Below are 23,497 nucleotides of genomic sequence, written 5' to 3'. Positions count from 1 at the left end.
ATGTCCAATTTAAAGTGGGATAAATGATTATTTTGTTAATGATAATTACTTTTGATTATATGATTTTTTTAGAAATTAAAAATTGTTAAGAGCAAAATAAGAAATTGAAAAATAATGCATAATCATAGTTGAAACATGTTTTGCTTTTATATATTGTATAAAACTATGTATGATTTTTGTTATTTAAATTTTTAATATATGTCGCACACCTTTTTCACGGATCTTAGAATCGTCACTCCCTCGTACTTAAAATATGTTTTGCTTTCATATATTATATAAAACTATATTTGATTTTTGTTATTTAAATTTTTAATATATGTCCCACATCCTATTCACGGATCTTTAGAATCGTCACTCGCTCGCAACAACCTTACCTTACGATAAGAGCCATTGCATTTACACTATAAACAATGAGTGGTGGGCCTAGTGACAATTCTGGCGCATCATAGCTGATATTGCACATGAGCAATTTTAACTTTTTATGACAACCTATATATATAGTTCAAAATAGGCTGGACCCAAAACAGAGATGACTATATATGAATTGTAATTTGCAAACTGTTGGAAAATGGGATTTATATACCATTTAATAGAGAACGCTAGACACCTAATTTAGAAATGATTATTAAAAGAAACAAATCCTATATTGGTCCCTTAAGTTACTTTTAGGCTAGTATTCACTTCCTTAAAAAAATTGACTGAAAAATATTATGGATTGAATATTCACCTAAAATAACTTAAGGATTAATGTTGGAGTTTTGAATATAAACAAGATAAGTAGCATGTGATTGAGAGAGCAATTTGGTCACACATGTCCTCACTGCATTTTATTGAACAGCGTGTTGTTATTGTTACAGTGACAGATGAATAATTTGAAAAAGGTCATGCTTTTGTGAACATGGTTTTTAACATTGCCATGTTGTCACACAAAACTGTATCATGATTTCACAAAATCAAGACCCATGCATTCATATGATACATAAGCTGTCGCCTAGTTATGTAGCAGTACTACTTCTATCAACGTGATCACACATTTCATTTCTGCCTTGGAAGTGGATGAAAATTGTAGCATTTTTGTGACAAGTTGAGTTAAATTTAGTGAAATTTTCTGAATCTTGTAACTCGTAGTGACACATATGATAAAACTATAAACTAGGCTTAAAATTTAACTCATTTAAAAAAACACTAATTGTAGTAGAAGTAATGACAATTTTTTATTTACCTTTACCTTAAATAGAATGTTTTACATGGATGTTGGAGTAATTTCTATTTTAAAAAAATCATAGAATCACATTTCAAGAGAGTAGAAAAATAGAAGCTAGTTTAATTCCTAGAGTAAAAAGGAAAACACGAAAAAATATAAAAAAACTTAAAAATCATTTTGATTCATATAATAGACTCTATCTAATGAGATAAAGGTATAGTTGTTATTAGTTATTAAAATGATTGTATTCTAAACATTGGCCCCTTTTTTATTAAAAGCTCTTAGGTTATAGTTATTTAGTGGACTTTTGACTATAGTTGCATATATGAACAAAAACAGGCTGGCATGAAAGAAAACGGATTAACATGGAGAAATTAAAAGAAAAGGAAACATTAATTGGTTGTTAACAAAATTTACAATGTTCCAAATTATTACATTTCTAATCACGTGTATGTAATTACTAGTTTCTTAAAAGAGCTTAAAATCTATGCACTGATAGTGTAAAGTTTTTATACTGTCAATCCACCGTTGATTTGTATTATTTTGTTTGAGAGTCAATAGTGTTTAACAAATCAATGGTGAATGATTTGCTGACAGTATAAAAAACACTTATACTGTTAGTGTATACATATTAAATCCTTATTAAAATTCTATACACAATCAAAACTATTGACTATCGACTATAGAGTACAGCCTAAACCATGATGAGAGGGAGAAATGCATTATTTCTCTTTGAAACATGAAAGAGTGAGGGGTTGCATAAAATATGAAAGAAGTACCTGAGAAACTAAAGACAGAATTGTGGGTCAAAGTTTTTAAGGAATGGGAATTAAATAAAAATTCTGTCTGGGTGATTATTTTGGCTAAAAGGTGACATTAATTCACACTGAGTGTGTAGAGCGAAGAAAATTCCATGATCTTAATATTGTACGAGGCTATAAGTATAAGTGTAAATAAACTTTCAGCTTTTCAAGCTGAAAGGAGTTACCCCAATTATGTTATTGAGGAATTTAGATCAGTCTGAAGAGTTATGTAACGGCACAAGGTTGGTGGTTACGAAGATAACTAACCATATACTTGAGGCAAAGATAATATCTGGAAAAAACATTGGAAATATCACTTACATTCATAGGTTATCAATGTCATCATCCCAATCTCTATGACCTTTCATGATTATTAGAAGACAGTTTCGTATAATTGTGTCGTACGCTATAACAATTAACAAATCGCAACACTAGAGAGTGTGAGGTTGTATTTACCTAGACCAGTATTCAGTCATGGTCAGTTGTATGTAGCTGTTTCAAGAGTACAGAGCAAAAATGGATTGAAGATATTATACATGACAAGGATGGTAAACCATTGAAATAAACGACAAAAGTCGTTTATAAAAAAGTTTTCCAAATTTTTTAACAGGTATTCTACAACTTATTTTACATTATGTTTGAAATATTTATTTCTAATTATTACATTTCTTTAAAATAACAGATTCAATATCATATTGTACAACAGTTTTACATCATATATACAAAACAATGTTTATGAGTTAATCTTTACTTATATTCTCATTTTAAAAGATATCATCTAAATTCATTCAACTTTTTCTAACATGTTTTTTTTCTTTAACATTTTAGGTTCAATACATTGTACCACAATCTTTACATTAGTATTGTTTTACTATAAAACATGTTTTAATAAGTATTTCTCAATGATATTTCATTTAGCAAGTTATGTAATTACTGCAAGGGTCTTCTACTAGTTTTATTAAGACAGCTGTGCCATGAATTGACACGTGTTAGATGAACATTTCACTCTACTATATAATGTTAAACACAATTTACTATATCATTTTACATTTTTGTAACTTTTATCATTCTATTATAACTATTTTGTCATTATCTTTTACGTAGTCACATTTCGTTTTTGTAAATCTTACACAAATATCAGCAAGCTCACATAGTTAAGTTATCAAGCATATTTAATGTTCTATATCAGTCTCATGTATGTAAAAGACAATAAAAACTAAATTCGTTCAAGTAACTTTTATACCTCAAAATAATTAATCTCTCAGTACCAAATCATTTTACTTATTACATATTTACACCATAAGAAATGTTTTTTACTAATAGACAACATTGCCTCAACTATTATCCAAATATATTGTAGCAACCACATAATTGTTAGACAATTATTTAAATTCCGACGACGTTGTGTAAGTCCTTTGTAAGTGATCATAGAATGGTGAGGTTTGTTCTGACACTAATGAGGCACTGAGAACTAATACACTTCAGCTTTTTGTCATTGGAAGTGTGAAGAAGAAATCATAAATTATGTAGAAGTGAATCAATTGAAGAGATGAATTTGTCTACTTAATGTTTTAAAGTTGAGATAAAGTACGATTTCAAATCTATTTATGTGCTCTTCTTTCAAAAGAATGTTATAGCCCACATATGAAAATATTGGTAGTATTAGTTGATAGTTCGACATCTCAATCGAGTATTGAAACGACAAATAATTGATAAATTTATGTGAAATTCTTATGTTGAAAATCTTCCTGACAAGAGGTGAATATATTATGTTCTGTTGATGACAAGACAAGCCCAATACAAGTAGATAAGAAGTTAACTCTAATGTATCCGATACTCGAAGGAAGTAACTCACATTTAAGGGGATATGTTGAGTACTCCAAGCGTGAAGAAAAAATCTCATACTGTAAAAGTGGATGAGTAAAAATTGATGTTAATGTCACTTATTTGGTTTAGCCCATTGAAAAATACTATAGTCCATTGATGAATATAATCCAACACTTTTTGTTATAAAAAAGTAAATTACTATTTAAACCAACACCTCCCACTTGCTTCAGCTTCATTTTATTAAGCCTAGTACTCTGTTTGGTTTTTTCTACAATTCACCTCCCTTCTAGACTAAAGTGAAGAGGAAAATAGAACAAACATGGAGCTTTCACAACTTGGTTTTCTAGAGGAACTACTAGCTCCAAGAAGAGAAACATGGAATGCTTTATCCAGTGGAATGAGTGAACTTTTCCCTAGTGGTTGGAACATTGACTCTTTTGATGAGAGTCCTTATTTATCTACATTGAGTCCCTCATTTGCTGCATTCTCAACACCAATAGACCATAGATTTGAATGCCCTTATGGAAATGAAGCATTGTATCCATTTCTTGATGGATTCACAATGCCAGAGCTTGGTTCATCATACACCAGGAATCATGACCCAGCACCACTTTTACCACAAGAGGGTAACCCATCAATGCATGACGAAGAACTTGGCTTTCTTGGGAATGGTAACCTGGGTTTGGAAGAAAGAAATGATGGCTGCAAAGTTGAGGAACAAGCTTCAGAGATTCCAGTTTTCAACATGGGCATTTGTGGAGAGAAAAAAACAAAATACAAGAAAGTTGAAGGGCAACCCTCAAAGAATCTCATGGCAGAAAGGAGGAGAAGAAAACGTCTCAATGATAGGCTTTCCATGCTAAGGTCAATAGTACCTAAGATTAGCAAGGTGATTCAAAAGATGTATTTAGTTTTTTTTTTACCTTAATCTTTGCATGTCCTTGTTATTAATGTCTCAATCCATAGAAATATGATTAGTTTTCTCATGTTTGTGGTCTATTCATGATTACAAATTGAGTAACACTTGCATTTTTTGTTTGGTTTTCTATTTAAACTAACATGAGAATATGCAACTTGTAACAGATGGACAGGACTTCCATTCTTGGAGATGCCATTGATTACATGAAAGATCTTCTAGAAAGGATAGGAAAGTTGCAAGAAGAAGAAATGGAGGAGGGAAAAATTCAGATAAACCACTTGGACATTTCTAAGGAGCAAAAGCCAAATGAAGGAATGGTAAGAAATGCTCCTAAGGTATGTATGGCTTTAGCACTTAATTGATGCATAAGCACATACCAAATTCCTAAATAAATTCATGTGATGCCATGTTTTTGCAGTTTGATGTTGAGAGGAGAGAAAAGGACACCAAAATAAGCATATGTTGTGCCACAAAGCCTGGATTATTACTGTCAACAGTGAACACCTTAGAAGCACTAGGCCTTGAGATTCACCAGTGTGTTATAAGCAGCTTCAATGATTTTTCACTGCAAGCATCTTGCTCAGAGGTTTATAACTTTATAACCCTATTTTAATGGCTGTAGTATTTTTTCACTGCAAGCATCTTTCTTATTTCTTATGACTTATTTAATGTTCTTATGGTCTTAGGCAGCTGAACAAAGGAACTGTATTAGCCCTGAAGACATAAAGCAAGCACTATTCAGAAATGCAGGTTATGGTGGGAGATTTCTATAGGAGAAAAATGGAAAGTAGCTATACCAATATGCGGAATGTGTAAAAGAAGCAACATTTTCCTCTTGTGTAATTCAAAGAATTAGGATGGTAGAAATTTTAAAGAGATTCCAAATAAGTTGGCTTTGATTGATGATTTTATTCTTGCAGCCTTACCCTCTATTAATTTCAACATAAATTGGGGTATCTTTAGAACAAGCTTTATTTTTCTCTTTCTGTGATAATACATTTTTCTAAAAGCAATTGATAATGCAGGAGAATTATTGTTAAACCTATAATTGGAATCAAAACTTATTTTAATAGATTCCTGAATATGCAGCAGCTTAAAATTTTCTTTTCGCAGACATTCAACAAATAATTGTGTGTGGTCTGTATTCTATTGCTGTGGCAGTGTTGGTCACACAACAACAATTGGATGATGCAATTTTAAAAGGGTTATGGTCTTTGTAAGATTATATAACACTTACATGAGTGGTTAGAATTGCATTTATAAAATGAATCATTAGCTTTATGCTTTATGATTTCTCAATAATATAAAGATGAGGCAGTCCCATCAATGGAACATTGTAAAGTGTTAAGTTGTATATATCAGCTTCTAGTAACATGTCTTGCAAATAGACAATCTGATTTAGCTTTTCAGATGATAATGGAACTAAACATTTCTTATACCTAAAAAGAACTTAAACATTTCATTAATTTTCCTGATGAAATAGACAATCTGATTTCTTCATCTTCAACATGTAAAAGAGTTGAGTATGAGAGTTTCACACTGGTTAAATGTTAAATTTGCATATATGTTCCTGCATGCTTCATGCTCTTGAGGTAAATTTGAATAGGATGAAGTTCAACCCTCTTATTTCACTATGGTACAAACATGAGTCTAATTTGATGAAACATAGATAAGGTAGAACACATCAAATGAATGTAGAATGACCCAATCACATTTTTTCCTTCCAACCAAACATCCATTACTGTTTACTACAAAGGCCTAAAAATATCACCACAAATTTTATCTGTAGCAATCCAATCTTATCTAATGTCCCGAAGAGACCATAACCAATTAGGCCTAAAAATATCTCATAAATTCAAATTGGTCCTCTCGTTTTCTATCCAAATTATCATAAACCTGGGCTACCTGACAAAGTTTGTGGACACCAACTTGTGGTGACTCCTTATACATGACAAGCAAACGTTACATTAACTAAAGGAAAAATTAAATTTTATAACTTTCATCATTTATCATGCATATAGCCACTCTATTTTGTAGAACTAAACCTCTTTAAATTGTTAAAACGTGTTAACGTTAACGTCCTTAGCTAAGTCTTAAAAAATAATTCAGTAGCTACATCTTACCCAGAAACAGGTTGATAAACTGGTTCTGTCAAACCAATCTAAACAAGGATTCAAAGAGAAAGACACCTTCGGATGAATGTGAATATAAAATTATTACTTGGGTTGGATCACAGTCCAACTACAATTGAACTATTTTGTTTCACTCAATACATAAGGTATCCCATGTTATTACTTCGCATATTGCATCATTGTGAAAACTAATGATCAAGTTATCTTATATTACACCATGGAACTTAATTCAGAATTTCAGATAACAGAAAATATAACAACATTTAGTTAATATTCCTCATGGAACAGAGTGCTATCTAAACAGGTTACACACACGTTCAGGCTAGCCTCTTTGGGCCGGACCAAAAAACCACCATTTGTATTCAACCTACTAATATACTATTTTATCCATAAAAAAGTTATAATACTTCAAATTTAGATGGTAGGAAAAAAGAAGCAAAATAGCAGTCAATTAGAAAAAGGTGATGAACATATTACATATACTTGCACTCCTATCAAATAGTCACAGTTTTAATGTTATATAGTTTGTCAAAAAGGTGTGTGATTAGACATTTTTTTAGTATTGATAGCCTCACCATAATAATGACTATTAGAGTTATCTTTATTTGTAAGAGTCATGTTACAAATGTTTTAAGAGATTTCGTTAATGTTCACCCGAAAAAAATAGTTTATTAATAAAGAATAAAATTTAATATTATTTTTATTCAGAATATGCACGCACTCAATTTTTTAATATACTCAATGTACTCTCAAGTGTCAAGACAAATTTATTCTTGACACTTAACACACATTAACATTTCCCTTATTAGTTATTAATATTTTGACTCCTAATTATTTTTGGCATTATCAAAACATATGCAAATTAAAAGAAAAATCATTAAATATCTTAACTGATTCCTAATAAATATCTTACCTATCAGCATTTCTCCCCTCTTTATATTGTTCTCCTTGTCAAGCTCAACTCCCTTATTCGACAATAGAGTATAAGATAAATATAAGAAATAGAAATAGTAATAATATTCTGAAGAAATGCAGGTAGAAAGTGAAATAGAATTGGTAGAAAAGAAAAGGGATAATAATAGAAAGAGAAGGTTACATGTTTTGCTCATCACCGGCAAAGGCATTTCTATTGCCACTTTCTTGTCTCCGATAATATATGTCATCCACTTGCATTCCCCTGCCACCTTTCTCCATCACTTTTCCCACCACAACCCTGCACCCCATTATTTTTCTTTCACAATTTTTCGAATAAGCTCCTCCTCATGTATATTAACTCTAAGGAATTGAATATTTGAGTTATGAGAATAGGAGGATGTTACGCTACTAACAAATTTTATTTGCTCTTAAATATAAGTGAATTTCTAATCTATATCATAAAGTAATTTATATCACATATATTCATAATTATATTTGTATTTTCATTCTCCACATAATATAATAAAATTTTCACTTTACGCAATAATGAAAGAAGGGGCATTTTAAAATGTTTGTATATTTTTAACAAGAATTATAATTACTTTTTTATATTTTTTTTAATATTTATAACTTAGTTATAAGTGTCTTTCATAAATTAATCACTCTCGATCATGATTAATGCCTCGTAGTTATTGTTCTACCCCGAATATATTCGGGTTGTTCTCAATCTGCCACGAATATCCAGTAAAACACTTACCATCTCATGCTTGCCGCCTCGAATGGGTCCACTCGTGGTAGGTACCATAAATGTTTGTGACACGACATTAATGCTTTTGACTCATCATTTAATGCACATCTGACCCTGCCATCAATGCGCCGCTGACTCGCCTTTATTACCAACTAGCATTCCACCTGCCATGTTGTCTGCATATTCTGCCTACCCCGACAACTCGACAAGAGCAGATATGCAGGACAGGCAAGGACGGTCCAACGTACCTCCATTGTACCCGTATATACTGACCAATGGCCAGACATCACCTCAACAACTCCCAAACTATATAAATAGAGGAGACCACACATGAAGTATAATTAATGTTCATTCTCTCATTTATTCTTACACTTATTACTACTTGTTATAACTTATCTCTTATTTACTTCATTTCTCTCTCTAAAATACTCTATTGACTTGATCGTCCTAGAACTTTTTCAGGTACCTCATCTGGTAGGTCCAAACGATACTCCAACAAAGACTTCTGATCTCCTCCATTCTACCGGCATCCGTTGCCGACCATTCCCTTATAATATAGAAGAACATTGGCGCCGTCTGTGGCTTACCTACAACATGATGACCACCCATAACCAAGCAGAACCACTCACCACAAACATTTCCCCAAATCACGACACTCCTTCTATTGACCCTCTAACACTAGTACAACCATCTCAACAGGTCAGCCAAAGTCATCCCCAACCTCACCCCAGAAGCACCTACTACCCACCAACTCCTCCAAGTGATCCAAACTCAAGGTCAGGTCATCCAACAACAAAGCCTGCTTCGGTCAGCCTGATCCCCCATGGTTGTTGCTGAAAGAAATAAACAAAAACATGTTATGCAGATGTTATAAACTAAAAACAAAGGTATATATAACCGGATACATACCGACTGTCTCCTCAAAGATCTGGTCACCTTGAACGAGCTTACAATAGGGGATTGCATGTCGCTCTTCAATCCAGAACAACATCTTGTCCGCCGTCTTTTTCTCTTGATCATAAGAGAAACCGAAGGAGACGACAGGCTTTTGGTGAATTCCCTCATTCTAGGAAAAAGGAAAAAGAAGGACATTGATGGGGCCGTATGCCCAAGTATGGTGTGCCCCTCGAGCCTCGACACGAAAGAAATTGCCCTTCCAATTTTTCATGGGACCTTCAAAAGGAAGGAATAGAGCTCGACCATTCTGGGTTTGAAGAGACATCCACCCTCGATGCTCGACCTGAGCTTCATTCTTTTTAGAGTTGTGCGTCACCCGAAACATCCAAAAGAACAATCGAAGGGTGCAAGGCCGCTCCATGATCCCGCAGAACAGCTTGAACGCCCGAATGAATCCCTAAGAGTTGGGGTGCAGTTGAGAGGGGGCCACATGGAGGTGTTGTAATACCTCCGTATACCACCCTTCAAAAGGGATCTTCACCCCTATCCGCCGACACACATGTTCGTACATGTAAAAACTCCACCAATTTTGGGTCTCCAAGAGGATGTCCCGACAAAACTGCTCCTGGGCAATAGGAGGGTGCGCTGGATATCATTGGTCGGACGCGCCAACACATCCACAACTGGGCGCACATCCGAAGGAAAATAAGATGGGATTCCCCTAACTTCTTGGTCGACCCACCAGTAATGGTTGTCGGAGCCTGCCATACTCTTTAGGGTAATGAATTGATCGGCACGATCAGAGAAATTCCGCCCCATGATAGACTTGTCATCAGAAGAAGTGTCAGACTCCGAGCTAGATATATTATTCAATATCGAACGCCACTTCTCTAAGAAAGTTGTCCGGTCGACCAAGGCAGCCCCATTATTGGCCTCCCTCCTTCTTAGGTCGTGCAACAAGGCCAGTAGGGATAACTATTCGGGTCGCCTCCACAGGGAACAACTATTGCCCTAGGCGGAAGAGTGTCGGGCTCGTTGACGAAGACGACATGTTGCACTAGAAAAAACGGGTGGAGGTCGGGGCATGATCTCCACATCATTAGGGCTTGAATCCCCACCTAACGTCACTAGTACCGGTTAAAATTATTCCTAAAAGTAGAAAGGAAAAGGGAGTTACCGAGTTGAAGAAAATAGAAGACTCTGAAAGGAAGAACGCTCGTCGAATTAAAGCAATATACGTGCTCAACATGAGACAATTTCTCAGAAATAAGCAAGTGAGAAGAATGAAGAGAACGAACCCTATTTATAGGAGGATGGTTGGGCCCAGGCCATTCCTGAAGCCCAACATTATAGTCCATCGCATCCATCCAAAAACACTCAAGGACGATCCGACGGTGACTCAGCAAATGAGGAAGAAAAACCGAAATGAACAGACGCATCTGTTGGACACTCGAGGTCATCAGATAGGGTGCTACCGATCTTCCACGTGTCAACCTAGAACGGGTAGCCATCATGACCTACCCCTACACCTATATACTCCCGACTATGTCAGATCAGAATACCTTGAGTCTACCATCTCGGTCCGCTCTCGACCAATCTGATAGACTAGGGCAATTGTTCTACCCCGGATATATATGGGTTGTTCTCAATCTGCCCCGAACATCTAGTTCAACACTCACCATCCCATGCTTGTCCGCCTCGAATGGACCCACTCATGGCAGGTACCATAAATGCTTCTGACACGACATTAATGCTTCTGACCCATCATTTAATGCACCCCTGACCCCGCATCAATACACTTCTGACCCCACCATCAATGTGTCGTTGACTCGCCTTAAATACCAACTGATATTCCTCCTGCCATACCGTCTGCATATTCTATCTGCCCCCAACAACTCGACAAGAGCAGATCTGTATGACAGACAAGGACGGTCCAACGTACCTCCATTATACCCGTATATGTTGGCCAATAGCCAGACGCCACCTCAGCAACTCCCAAACTCTATAAATAGAGGAGACCACACATGTAGTATAATTAATGATTATTGCATCATTTATTGCTACACTTATTACTACTAGCTCTAACTTCTCTCTTATTTACTTCATTTCTCTCTCTAAAATACTCTAATGACTTGATCGTCAGATAACCTTTTCAGGTACCTCACCCGATGAGTCCAGACAATACTCCAACCAAGACTTCAGATCTCCTCCATTCTACTGGGCATCCATTGCCATCCATTCCATCAGAATACAGAACAACAATTATCCTCATCCATTAAATAATGCAATGAGAATGGCAATAGTAGTGAATAGTTTATTTAATGATTTGGGCTAAGATTTGATTGCCGACTAAAAAGAGTTATTTGTTATAAGAAAATTAAATATAATATTTTTGAATAAAAGTTCATATTTCTAATTCCTTAATTAGTATTTTTTGACCTAATTTATTCGTCTCATTTGTAAAAAATGCTAAGTTTTAGTTGTCATTTTTTATTAAATATGTAAGTAATGAAAATAAAATATTAATTATATAGACATAAATAATATACTGAAAAACAAATAATAAATACAAAAAATTTCTAAAGGGTAATATTATTTTAATCGATCAAGTAGATCCTAAATTAATGAGAGATTGGAGAGTTAAGGACAGTAGATCCTGAATTCACTCCATGGTGTTGGTGTTTTGTGAGCATAGTGTAAACCCTTTTATCTGTCTCAACATCCTGTACCTATCAAGTATCAACTACAATCTTTCATCATCATGATATTTTTTAGCAGAAAAAAAGGATCTCAAACAAATTACAATCATAGTGAAAATTAAGTTTGCATCTGAGTTTGCCATGTAGCTACCACTACTGATATTTTTTAACGTTTTCTTTGTTCTTTTATCCATATACTCAATTCTATTTTGTGCAAATAATTCATCACCATCAACCCTGGCTAATGTTATTGTAAGAAACAAATTTGGGTACAATTTAAGCTGTAAAACTTAAGGCCATGTATAATCGTTTATTAATTCAAATTCTATTTACTACTAATAACAACAACATCTCTAATGCTACCCTCTCTCAAAAACATCTTCATTTACTACCAAACAATTATTAAATAGAAATAATATTTCTCAACAAGCCAAGTTCTTTTTCCAAATTTAGGTAAAGCCAATGAAAACATTGAATTTCATTCTCTCCTTCATTCCATTTTCCACTGTGTTATTATATTTCACCTCCTCAAATTCTCAAGTTAACATTAATACTTACAACAATGGTGGTTTTTTCATGAATAAAAATAAACATGAAATTTTTTAAACCAATTAAAATTGTTAACACTCAAGTGTATGTTAAATAGATTCCTCTATTTTATGGTTACACACTTTGTTTCAAAAGCACCAAAGGGTAAATATGACAATTTCCAAATTCCAAACCAATTAAACCAAAGACGAAAGGCGTGAACAGAAAGCGTCATCAACTTTGTATTAGTATTAATTTAAAAAGAAAATGTGTCAGAATCATTATTTATCATATTAGCATCTGTTAACAGCGACAAGATATTTAATTTCCTGTCCCCTGAAAAAGGGAAAATGAACGGTTTCGATTTCCCATTTTACCCTTACCCACTCTTCATTGCGATATGGAAAATGATATAGTATTGTCGTGGGGTTTTTATGTCTTAAGAAAAGAAAAGACTTTATTCATTGAGTTTCTCATCTTGTTACTTTCTGCTTAAACTTTCTCTCTCTAACTACTTTCCTTTCTGCTTCACTCTCTTCTCGTGTTTTGCATTTTCCTCTTCAAACAAAAAAAGCTTCTCTCGAAACGATAACCGTTTTTTCTTCTGCGTCTCTGATATACTAAACCTCGCTTCCATAGGTGCGTGATCCTCTTTTTAATTTTATTTTCTGTTCAGATTTTTTCTTCATCGCACTTTCAGCTAGAATGTCTTCCTTTTTTTAATTTATTAAGGTTCCAGTGTTGTTGCGGATCTATTGTGTTGCTGCAACATTTTCTATTTTTTATGCTTTGGTGTGTTGTTGCTCATAATCTGAGGTAAAAATAAGGAAGAGAAGTGTGCTTCATATTCTGATAATCCAATTCTGTGTGAAAATAATTCATAATTTAATATTCTATTTCTGGAACCATTATTTATGTTTACATTTATTTTAACTCTGCAATTACTTTATTATCATAGCTTATTTCATGTTAGGCTTAAATTTTAGGGGAAAAGGAAACAGTTCTTTTAGTAAGATTTTGATTATAGACTGTTTAGTATTCTAATGAAAATACTAAATAACGCATGCATGCACTATTTTATGATTTTTTGTTGATTAAATTGCTTACTAATTGCGTGATTGTTCTTATTAATCTTTCTATAACTCGTCAACCTTTTGTTTGCAGTCATATTAGAAGTACATTTTTTCATTTATGAAGATTAGGACTTCATATTTCAGCATCTTATGTTGATTTTGTTATTAGCAATTTTTTTGTTTCCGGCAATATTTTAAGTGCACTGTTTTTTTGTGTTTGCAGTTTGTGAATGTGATGTCTCCACCGCTGCTGGTTACGGAGGAGGAAGGGCAGAGCAAAGTTTCGTCGTCGATTGTAGCGTCTGCATCTTCGCAATCCTTAGACTGTTTCTCCCAAAATGGGATTGAATTGAAGGAAAGAAATTACATGGGATTGTCTGATTGCTCATCAGTGGATAGTTCTAGTCCTAGTGTCCCAAGCTTCTCTCATGAGAAAAAGGAGAACCTGAATTTGAAGGCCACGGAGTTGAGGCTGGGTCTTCCTGGATCACAATCACCCGAAAGGAACCCAGATCTTTACTCTTTAAGCTCGGCAAAACTTGATGAAAAGCCACTGTTCCCTTTGCTTCCTATGAAAGATGGAATCAGCTTGGCATCCCAGAAGGCTGTGGTTTCAGGTAACAAAAGAGGTTTTGCCGATGCCATGGATGGGTTCCCTCAGGTGAAAATTTCTCCATGTAATGAGAAGTTAAGTAAATGTTTCTTGCTGCTTTTGAGTTGAGTCTGAATCCTCACAATAATTGATACAGGGGAAGCTTATTGGGAATACAGGGATGGGTGTAATGCTGTCACCTACACGTACTGGAGCTCAGCCCACTGCAGTGAGAGAAATTCAAAGCAAAGTGTTACAAGAACAACCTTGTGCAGCTAATGGTGCTTCTATCAGTGGTGGTGCTCCGGCTTCTAAGTAAGTAAAACTTTTCAGATCAAATATCATTAATTTTAATGAGAAATGGTTAGATGAAGATCTTAAAAGGGATTTGTTTTCTGTGTATTTCTATTTTTTTAATAGAGTAAATTCTCATGTATGGCAGGGCACAGGTTGTTGGCTGGCCTCCTATCAGATCATTTAGGAAAAACTCGATGGCCACAACTTCAAAGAACAACGATGAAGTTGATGGAAAACCAGGTCCTGCCGCTCTCTTTGTGAAGGTCAGCATGGATGGTGCCCCTTATCTTAGGAAGGTAGATCTAAGAAATTATACAAAATATCAGGAACTATCTTCGGCCCTTGAGAAGATGTTCAGCTGTTTTACCCTAGGTGAGTTGTTGCATTTCTGATCTATTTTGACAGTATTTTAACTCCATGGTTGCCTTGTTCTTATTCTAAAATGTACCTTCCTCACTTGTGTACAATATCAGGACAGTGTGGTTCCCATAGAGTTCCAGGAAAAGAAATGTTGAGTGAGAGTAAGCTGAGGGACCTTCTGCATGGTTCAGAATATGTCGTGACTTATGAAGATAAAGATGGAGATTGGATGCTTGTAGGAGATGTACCATGGGAGTAAGTTATTTGAACTTGCTATTTTCTTTGTCCATCTTGTCTTCCCACTATCTTTGTCAAGTAATAGTAACTATCTTTTTGTGAGACAATAGAGCAAGAAGCTTTAGCATTGTATAATCTGAAAGTCATAATCAATATTTATCAATGACATCATATGTAATATGTCTCAAGGACTCGAACAATCCCCAATTGAGAAATGATTGCAAGTCATCTTAGTCAGTGATTTTAGATACTGTAAACACGTGGATGTTAAGGCAATGTTCATTAATGTGAATTCTATTCCTAAACACATTTAAGAAGATTAATTGCTAGGACGATATCATCCGCAAAAGACATGCATTATGGCATATATTCTTGTTGTTGGATATGTTTAGTAAGCATATCCAAGACCAATTTAAACATGTAGGGCTCAATATTGACCTTGGCATAGTCCTATAGCAATAAGGAATCTTCTGAGACTTTGTCTTTTGTTATTACACTAGTGTTGACCTCATCATCCACATCCTTGATTGCTTAAAAGTAGGCAATCCGAACTCTTTTCTTCTCGAAAGCTTTCCAAAATACCTCTCTAAGGCAACCTACCGTATGCATTCTCAAAATTAATGAAAACAAAGTGCAAGTCCACTCTTATATGTGATAAGATGCTCCTTCCTCTTCTTAAAGCACGTGTTGGTTATTGTAAAATCTAAGAGTGGGGAGAAATCTAGAATAGTCTTACCTTCCATATTTGCTCCCCCTGTGCTATAACCCCCATGAAAAACCTTTAGTTCCCTCACTATATGTCCATTTTGATCCCTTCCTAGCATAATGTTTTCTCCTAAAGGTTTTCCCTGAACTACATCTTTCAAATCTTCCTAAAATTTATCTTGTGATGTTCCTCTTGCCATGCATAGGGTGCATAAGCACTAATCACATTAATAGTGCGGCTCATTGTATGAGGCTCTCACATGGTGAGGTCCGGGGAGGGTAGACGTATGCATACACGTAATCTTATCCTCGCGAACAAAGAGTTTTTCTCTAGAATTTCAACACATGATCTCCAACTCACAAGTCAAAGAACCTTAGCATTGCACCAATGATCGCCCTCATATAAGTACTCATCACATTGAAGTTGTCTATTTTGCAATAAATTTTAGGGCTATGGTCATATCTCTCATTCTCTTAACAACCATCACATCTTTCTTCCATTCCTTATCTACAATTGTACTCATCCTAGAATAAGATCCTATTTGTTGATCTTGTCTTCTCGGTGTACCACAACTTAAAACCTAAAGCATCTAATTTTCTTGCCTTTTCACCAACCTACTTAGTTTCTCGTAGGCACATAAAATTGATCCTTCTAATTATTGTGTCTACTATTTTCATTGCTTTACCTACAATAGTGCCTATATTCCTTGTCTCGATTCATATTCTAGATTGATGAAATAGCTCCTGTACCTACACCCGTTCATACAAATGCAGAACCATTGCTTATTTTTTACTGCATTTGGGCTTTTATGTGGTATCCCTTGTTCATTGACATTGTACTTGAGCGATACAACATGTTGCTTCTAGGTAGCGACCTAGCGTCCTAGCATTAACATTGTCACATTGTTGATCCAATCATAGAGATTCGACGTTTTACGTAGCTATCGATTGCCTAACACAACCTTCACATATTATTCGACTTAAGACCAACTATGTATTGCATTATGCACACATAGGCAGGTTTTATTATGCTATGAAGCACGGATTCGTCAAACATCCTCACGCGGTGTCTGACACGTATCCGACACGGATACGCTCAGATTCGCGAAGGATACGTATCTATAGAGTATCCAAAAATTAAAAAATAAAATAAAATAGATAAATATTAAGACACGTATCCGATTCGTTTTCAATAAAATATAGGATATATGGATTCGTTTTCAGTAAAGTATATGATATATAGATTCGTTTCCAATAAAACAGGATAAGATAGATTCGTTTTTATTAAAATATGATAAGATATATTTGTTATGGAGAGCAATGATTTTAGGATAGATTCGTTTTCATTAAAATAAGATAAGATAGATTTGTTATGGAGGGTAATGATTTTAAATTTCCATTATATTTTTTACTTTGGATATTTTGATTTACACTTATAATTTTATCATATTTTATGTGTTTTTATTATTTTATACGCGTATCCCTGAACGTATCGTATCCTGTATTTTGGAAAAAATGCGTGTCGACGTATCGGATACGTATCGTACCCGACACACGTATCAGTATCTGTGCTTCATAGTTATTATGCCGCCGAATCAGATTGTAAATATAATTCAGTTATCATTCCTATTGCCATGTCTTAATGTGCTAGTTTATGAAGGCATCAAGTTTTGGTGCAATTAACAGTTTCTGTTTGTCCGATTGGATAACTGATGGAATGTAATTTTCACTTCGCTCTAGTTTGCTTCCCACTGCCTTTCTCAACTGCAGTTTTACTTGTGTTGCAGGATGTTCATTGACACTTGCAAAAGGTTGAAAATCATGAAGGGTTCCGATGCCATTGGCTTAGGTATGTATTCTAAGTGATGGTTCATTTTACAGTGACTATACCTAATGCAGAAGATGATCACATTGATGAAATAAGGCCTGATTTACGTGAGACAGTTGCCATGTCCAAGGACTAACAAGCTGTAGTAAATTATGGTCCTGTATTCCTGACGTGTTCTAATATCACTGGATTTAGACAATACTTTGTTATGCTCTATATCGTAGAAGATTAAAAGTTATTTAAGAGTATTAATCTAAGGCCAAATAAAAGGAAATATTGTTCTTTTTCAATTGTAATTTTATTTTTTTAATAGATTTTTTTCTGCCTTGGTTTCCAGCGGATCAATACTGCAGGTTATAGGTGCAGTTTTGAAAGCAAATGTATTTGGAAACAGAACTAAATTGTTGAGTTTTCCACAGAAAAATTAATTTTAGGAAGTTGGATCATCTTGCTTATAACTTGTAACTATTGAAGATCAAAAGTACTATTATAACCATTATTGAAATTACCTCTGTATAATTCAAATATTAACCATTCTAATGATGACATGAACTTTGGATAACTCAAATTATGGTACCTTACCGTAAGTAGATTTTCTTTTCTCTGCAGCTCCCAGGGCCATGGAAAGGTCCAAAAGCAGGAGTTAGCTGGCACCCTGGACGAAGTGCTACCTGGTTTTGGTGTTTAAACACAATTCATATATTGTCAATGTTTTTAGTCCCTGAAGAGTTTGTCTTGATCTGTTTGTTATATTTGTTATTATTACTATAATATTTTATGAAGCTGCCTTGAAATATTAGTATTTGTGAAGTCTGTAATCGTTAACCATTACACGAACCTGTCTATTGATTATTACTCCCACAAGAAGGTTCTTGTGTTTTATTTTCTCCCTAAATAGTAAGGAGACTGCCTTCGCCAGATTCGAGCATCGGAATGAAGCTTCGGACTTCAACTTTGGTTGGACTGGGAAAATATCATTTGAGCTGCAGTTAACTTGCCCCTTAATCTTTCAACCCTTTAATCTTCAAGAGCATTATTTCAAGCCCTCGTTTTAGAATGAATTATTCCTACAGTAGGTAGGATGAGGAATAGGACCCGAGTTCAATATCAACGAGAAATTCTTAGATGCTTTCTTGTTTTCAATATTGAACTGTAGCACCTCACTTGTAACATAAAAAAATATAGTTAAGGTAGGAATGTTGAGTAACTGAGTTGAGACATAGACATCTTTTGTTCTAGGGAGCATTTGAGAAATTCTCATTGTTCATTAAGTTCTGCGTATCTTGGATTTGCCAAAAATGGCTACTTATGATTTAAAGGCTGAGATTTCTTTATTGGGTTAAAATAGTTGGCAGTAAGGGAAGGTAACATTTATTTTTTAGGTGGATCATAACGAGTCTTATTGAACTAAGGAAACATGAGCTTTGGGGTCCAATTCTCATCATTTAACTGCACCTAATAAATAAGGAAATACTTACCTACTATCTGTCGATGGTAGATGCTTGGTTTAAAATGTTAAGTGTTTGACGTGAGTCCTTTGCCTCACTTATGCTCCATTGAAGATAAATAAACTGTTTCCCTCCTTCGGCTTAGAGGAGAGGATGGGAAGAGAGAGAGAAAAGTCAAGTGAGACCCCTAATTTCTGTTTCTTTTCAGATTTGAAGAGAAAATGGAAGAAAGATCAAGGCTTCCAAATTATGTCCTAAATTTTGTCTTGTACTAATAACATTGGAACAAAAGTAGAAAAAATATTAAATTTTTAATTTTTTAATTGACAAAACATATTTTTATTGTTGTGGGTTAAGATTTGCAACATTGTTTGGAATAACAAATCTTTATTCAAGAGATTTTATTAATTTCTCTCTTTCTAATTTATTTTTCATATATTTTTCTTCTTATTTTCTATCCGATAATGATACCGCAATTGAGTTTATTGTGCCTAACGGGATGGCAATTAGTAAGTTTGGATCCTTGTAGATTAATATGTGGATGATATCGTTGTAAATTGAATGTATACTTGAGAATTTGAGATTACTTGGTGGGCTGAAATTATCATTTATAAACACTTAAGGTACACAGGAAGGGGAGAAAAAAAGACATATTCTGTAATTTCCAAATCTCCCAATTTAGGAGGGGAGTTTAACCCTTTTATTTTTCCTCCAAATCTCTTAACCTAAGGAGAGGGTTTGTTATCATTAAGGGTGGAAACAGGTGAGACCGTTAAGGGTGGAAATAGGCTAGGCTGCCTACTAGGGGCTTATTACCAGGCCAATAACAGGTTAGGTCAGACAGACTTTTTTCGTGAACATGCTAGACTCAGGCTTTTTGAAAAGCCTATTTACTTTAACATGCCAGACTTTAGATCATCCAAAAGGAATATTAAGTTTAACATGATGGCCTATTTAGTTATATTATGCAATATATTTATATTATACAATTTTAATCTAGGTAATATTATAATATATATGTTATTTTAATATAAAAAATATATAAAAATATAATTTAATTGTTAGGGTTAGAAAAATCTAATTAAAATTAGAAATATTAGCATATTTAAATGTATAAACGATGAGATATTTCAATATTATATATTATAACAGACCTTTAAACACTAGACTAAGCTTTTAAACAGGTCAGACATAAGCTTTGAAAAAAATGTTAAATAGACTAATAGGTCAGACCCAAACTCTTATATGTTATATAGGCTGAGTCTGTTTAAGACAAAATTTAGTCTATCATGACTTGTTTTCACCCTTAGTTATCATAATTACTCATTTCCACCTAACCAAACACATGGCAGAGGCTGCAGTCATGGCAAACCGCCAGGTTCAGTATTTTCACAACTTTAAGCATTTTAATAAAGGGAGTAATATACTTACTAACCATGTAAGTGTTTTTATCCTATTCATTTGTTATCGAATGAAAAAATTACAATAATAATACATAAATATTAGATTCCTTAAAAAATGAATGTCATATCACAATATTAAAATCATAAGATGCCCTCAATTCCGGTATAGTAAACTCAATACATTAATACGCATTATCTAGGATGGCTTAGATTTGGCGCAGTGCAATCTTTTAGGTTACACATAAACTTTCTCCTGAGTGTTCTGTTTAACTTTATGGTTGTCACTGCCAGACTTTATTGTTATTATTAGTTTAAGCATTGCTAATGATGCATGATGGATTTCAACTATTCCTAGGTTAGTGCAGCATCAATTAATTATTAACAAAAATTAAATAATTATAAAAGTGTACTAATATGATTTGTCATTTCTTCTATATTCTAAGGATTATAATGTTTCATTTGAACTTTACCGTGTAATGTTAAGTGGCAATATGATGATGTTCCATCTGAAGGAAACACAACCTTTACCCGAGATTAGCTTTCGACACTAGTGCTTATAGCTTTTTAAGTATATCTATATTTCTATGCACAGATGTAGCTGCATTTTAACCAAATATCTATTTTGTTAAGAGTATATTAACCAGATGTAGCTACATTATATAGTTCAGTTGGTGGAGTTTGAGGAAAATCTGTATATCTGTATTGTAAGCACATTCTCTAGATATGGAACCCACAAAATGCTATTAGGGGCAAATGAGAACCACACAAAGTGAGCAACTCAGTGGGAATCCATGTTCATATTCCTCTTTTGATTTGATTAGTTAGTAAGGTGGACTTAATGAACACAAGATTGTGTCTTTCCATTTACTCAAAAGCACCATAATTTAATGAGTAAAGACCATTTTCATGATGAAGTAAGTGTCATATAATAACAAATAAAAGACATTATGTATGGTAACTTTTATCTTTTTATGTACCACAAAATTACATTTTTGTCATAAAAAATATGAAGAAAAATAAATATTTGTCTCTCTATTACTTGAAAGTATCATTAATCATAATTTAATAGCATGACTTCCTTTAAAAATAGACAGTCATGTGTGGATGTTGGAAACAAACTATATCTAGCAACAAAATCCTTATTGCAAATAAAGCAAGGAATAATATTGTGCTAAGTATCACAATCAGTAAAGCTTAAATTCCAAGCATCAAAATGCAAATTATACATATTTCAATTCCACTCTAACTGAATAATTTGTCCAACATTGGAGCCACAGAAGGAGCAATAGAGTGATGATAAAAAAAATAGTAACTGTGATTTCAACCTTTCATTTGAAGGAAAACTAGAATGACCCATAAGTATGAAATGGCTTTAGCTTCTGTTCAAGTCCCTTTCATTTATGTACTGGAGATAAATTATGTATGTCAATATGTTCTAAGCAAAAATCCACCATTAAATGGTAGTCCATATTGTCCACATGCTTCAAATGGGATCAATATTAATATATTATGTTGCTGAGGTGAAGAGTAACCATGCAAAAAGAATAAGGAAACTTGTTAGGTTGCTTCATCAATCTTTTTCAATCAAAATTCTACAATCCTCACTTTGTTAATTGAAGAAAAAGAACAAAACAATCCTGATCAATAGAAGGAGCTGAAATTTTATAATGATGCTTTATTTACCACCTTAGGACACGTTTTACTTAGTGATGGGAATAGAAAATGATAGGAATTAAAAAGACATTATATTTTCCATGTTCTCTTTCTCTCAGATTTTCAAAAATTTAATCATATCAGATCACTAAACAAGTAATATCAAAATCTAAGCCACAAATAGAATGTGTTTCTTCAATAGCCTACGTGTTTGTTCTGCTACCATTCCATATAGAGTGTCTTATATTGCAGATCAATGTCATTTATGTCTTATACAGTTGTTTGAAAAACATCTGACATGAACGTTATCTATAATAGTCTCTGTCTTTCTGTGGTAGAATTAATACATTGTGGTAGTGGCATAGTTGGATGGAGAAAACTATTCCTTGTTTATTACATCAGATTCATTGTATTATAAGATGAAATACACAGCACTTAACTTATTTTGTGTCATGGCATAGGAATACCATAAAACAACAATGACACCTTAAGCCTGTGTATGTATGCCTGATACTATACACTGTCGGTTTTAAGCTAGATAAAAGTTGTATTAGGCAATTGACAATCAACATAAAACTTTGTCGAATCTATATGACAAGGAATATTGAAATACTTATAAATGCTTGAGAGCTACATGTGAGGAGTAGATAATATTCAATCTTTATATCCTAGTGAATTGGTAGAAGGGTAAAAAGTGGAAGGAATTTTATGATTGAGTTTTATTTTTAACTAGCAAGGTACTAGACATATTTAATTCATGGTGCTCTATATGACATCACTTAGGGAGCAAGATTAATTATAATTGGTAGGGTAATGGGATAAAGATTTATGGTCTCAAATAGTATTTTGAACCATGTCTCAGACCAAATATTAACCAGAAACAAAAAAAGTAATGAATATTTGATTTTTTTAATTGATATAATATATTTTTATTGATCCAAAATATAATTTAAGACACTATTTAGGATTCTCCATAGCATGTGCCCAAGTTATGGAGGCCACACAATCACCAATGTTCCCATTCACCAACCTAAGGAGAACCCTTCTCATTCTGCACAATATTGAAAGATTTTTTTACCTTAGGTGTGTAAGTATCAGAGTGCAACTAAGAGGGGGTGAATTAGTTGTCTTAAAATAATGACCGCTTTTTCTGCAAAATCAAAGTTAAAGTGCAGCGGAACAATATGCAGAAAATAATAGGAAATAAAATGAAAGAGATAAGGAGAAGA

The 23,497-nt window shown here is 33.9% G+C and overlaps 2 protein-coding genes across 7 annotated transcripts; both read left to right on the top strand.

The window, feature by feature from the left end:
- LOC109331951 (transcription factor bHLH93-like) lies at positions 4,037–5,709 on the top strand. Of its 3 annotated transcripts, none has more exons than XM_019566767.1 (4): positions 4,037–4,723; positions 4,918–5,070; positions 5,172–5,339; positions 5,440–5,709. In XM_019566767.1, the coding sequence occupies exons 1-4, from the start codon at positions 4,154–4,156 to the stop codon at positions 5,524–5,526; spliced, it is 978 nt and encodes a 325-aa protein (XP_019422312.1). In that variant the 5' UTR covers positions 4,037–4,153; the 3' UTR covers positions 5,527–5,709. The 3 variants fall into 3 exon arrangements, with proteins under 3 accessions (XP_019422312.1, XP_019422313.1, XP_019422311.1); XM_019566768.1 differs by having other exon boundaries at positions 4,918–5,088; positions 5,444–5,709; XM_019566766.1 differs by having other exon boundaries at positions 4,039–4,723; positions 4,918–5,088.
- Positions 13,141–18,985, top strand: LOC109331988 (auxin-responsive protein IAA8-like). Of its 4 annotated transcripts, none has more exons than XM_019566821.1 (7): positions 13,141–13,311; positions 13,969–14,406; positions 14,495–14,652; positions 14,780–15,006; positions 15,108–15,249; positions 17,724–17,785; positions 18,356–18,985. In XM_019566821.1, the coding sequence occupies exons 2-7, from the start codon at positions 13,981–13,983 to the stop codon at positions 18,409–18,411; spliced, it is 1,071 nt and encodes a 356-aa protein (XP_019422366.1). In that variant the 5' UTR covers positions 13,141–13,311; positions 13,969–13,980; the 3' UTR covers positions 18,412–18,985. The 4 variants fall into 4 exon arrangements, 3 of the variants coding, with proteins under 3 accessions (XP_019422366.1, XP_019422368.1, XP_019422367.1); XR_002105867.1 differs by having other exon boundaries at positions 13,142–13,311; positions 17,724–17,871; positions 18,374–18,985; XM_019566823.1 differs by having other exon boundaries at positions 13,142–13,311; positions 18,374–18,985.

Source organism: Lupinus angustifolius, chromosome LG17, assembly GCF_001865875.1.
Source record: "Lupinus angustifolius cultivar Tanjil chromosome LG17, LupAngTanjil_v1.0, whole genome shotgun sequence".
NCBI lineage: Eukaryota > Viridiplantae > Streptophyta > Magnoliopsida > Fabales > Fabaceae > Lupinus > Lupinus angustifolius.
This window is presented reverse-complemented; position numbering and strand designations above follow the sequence as displayed.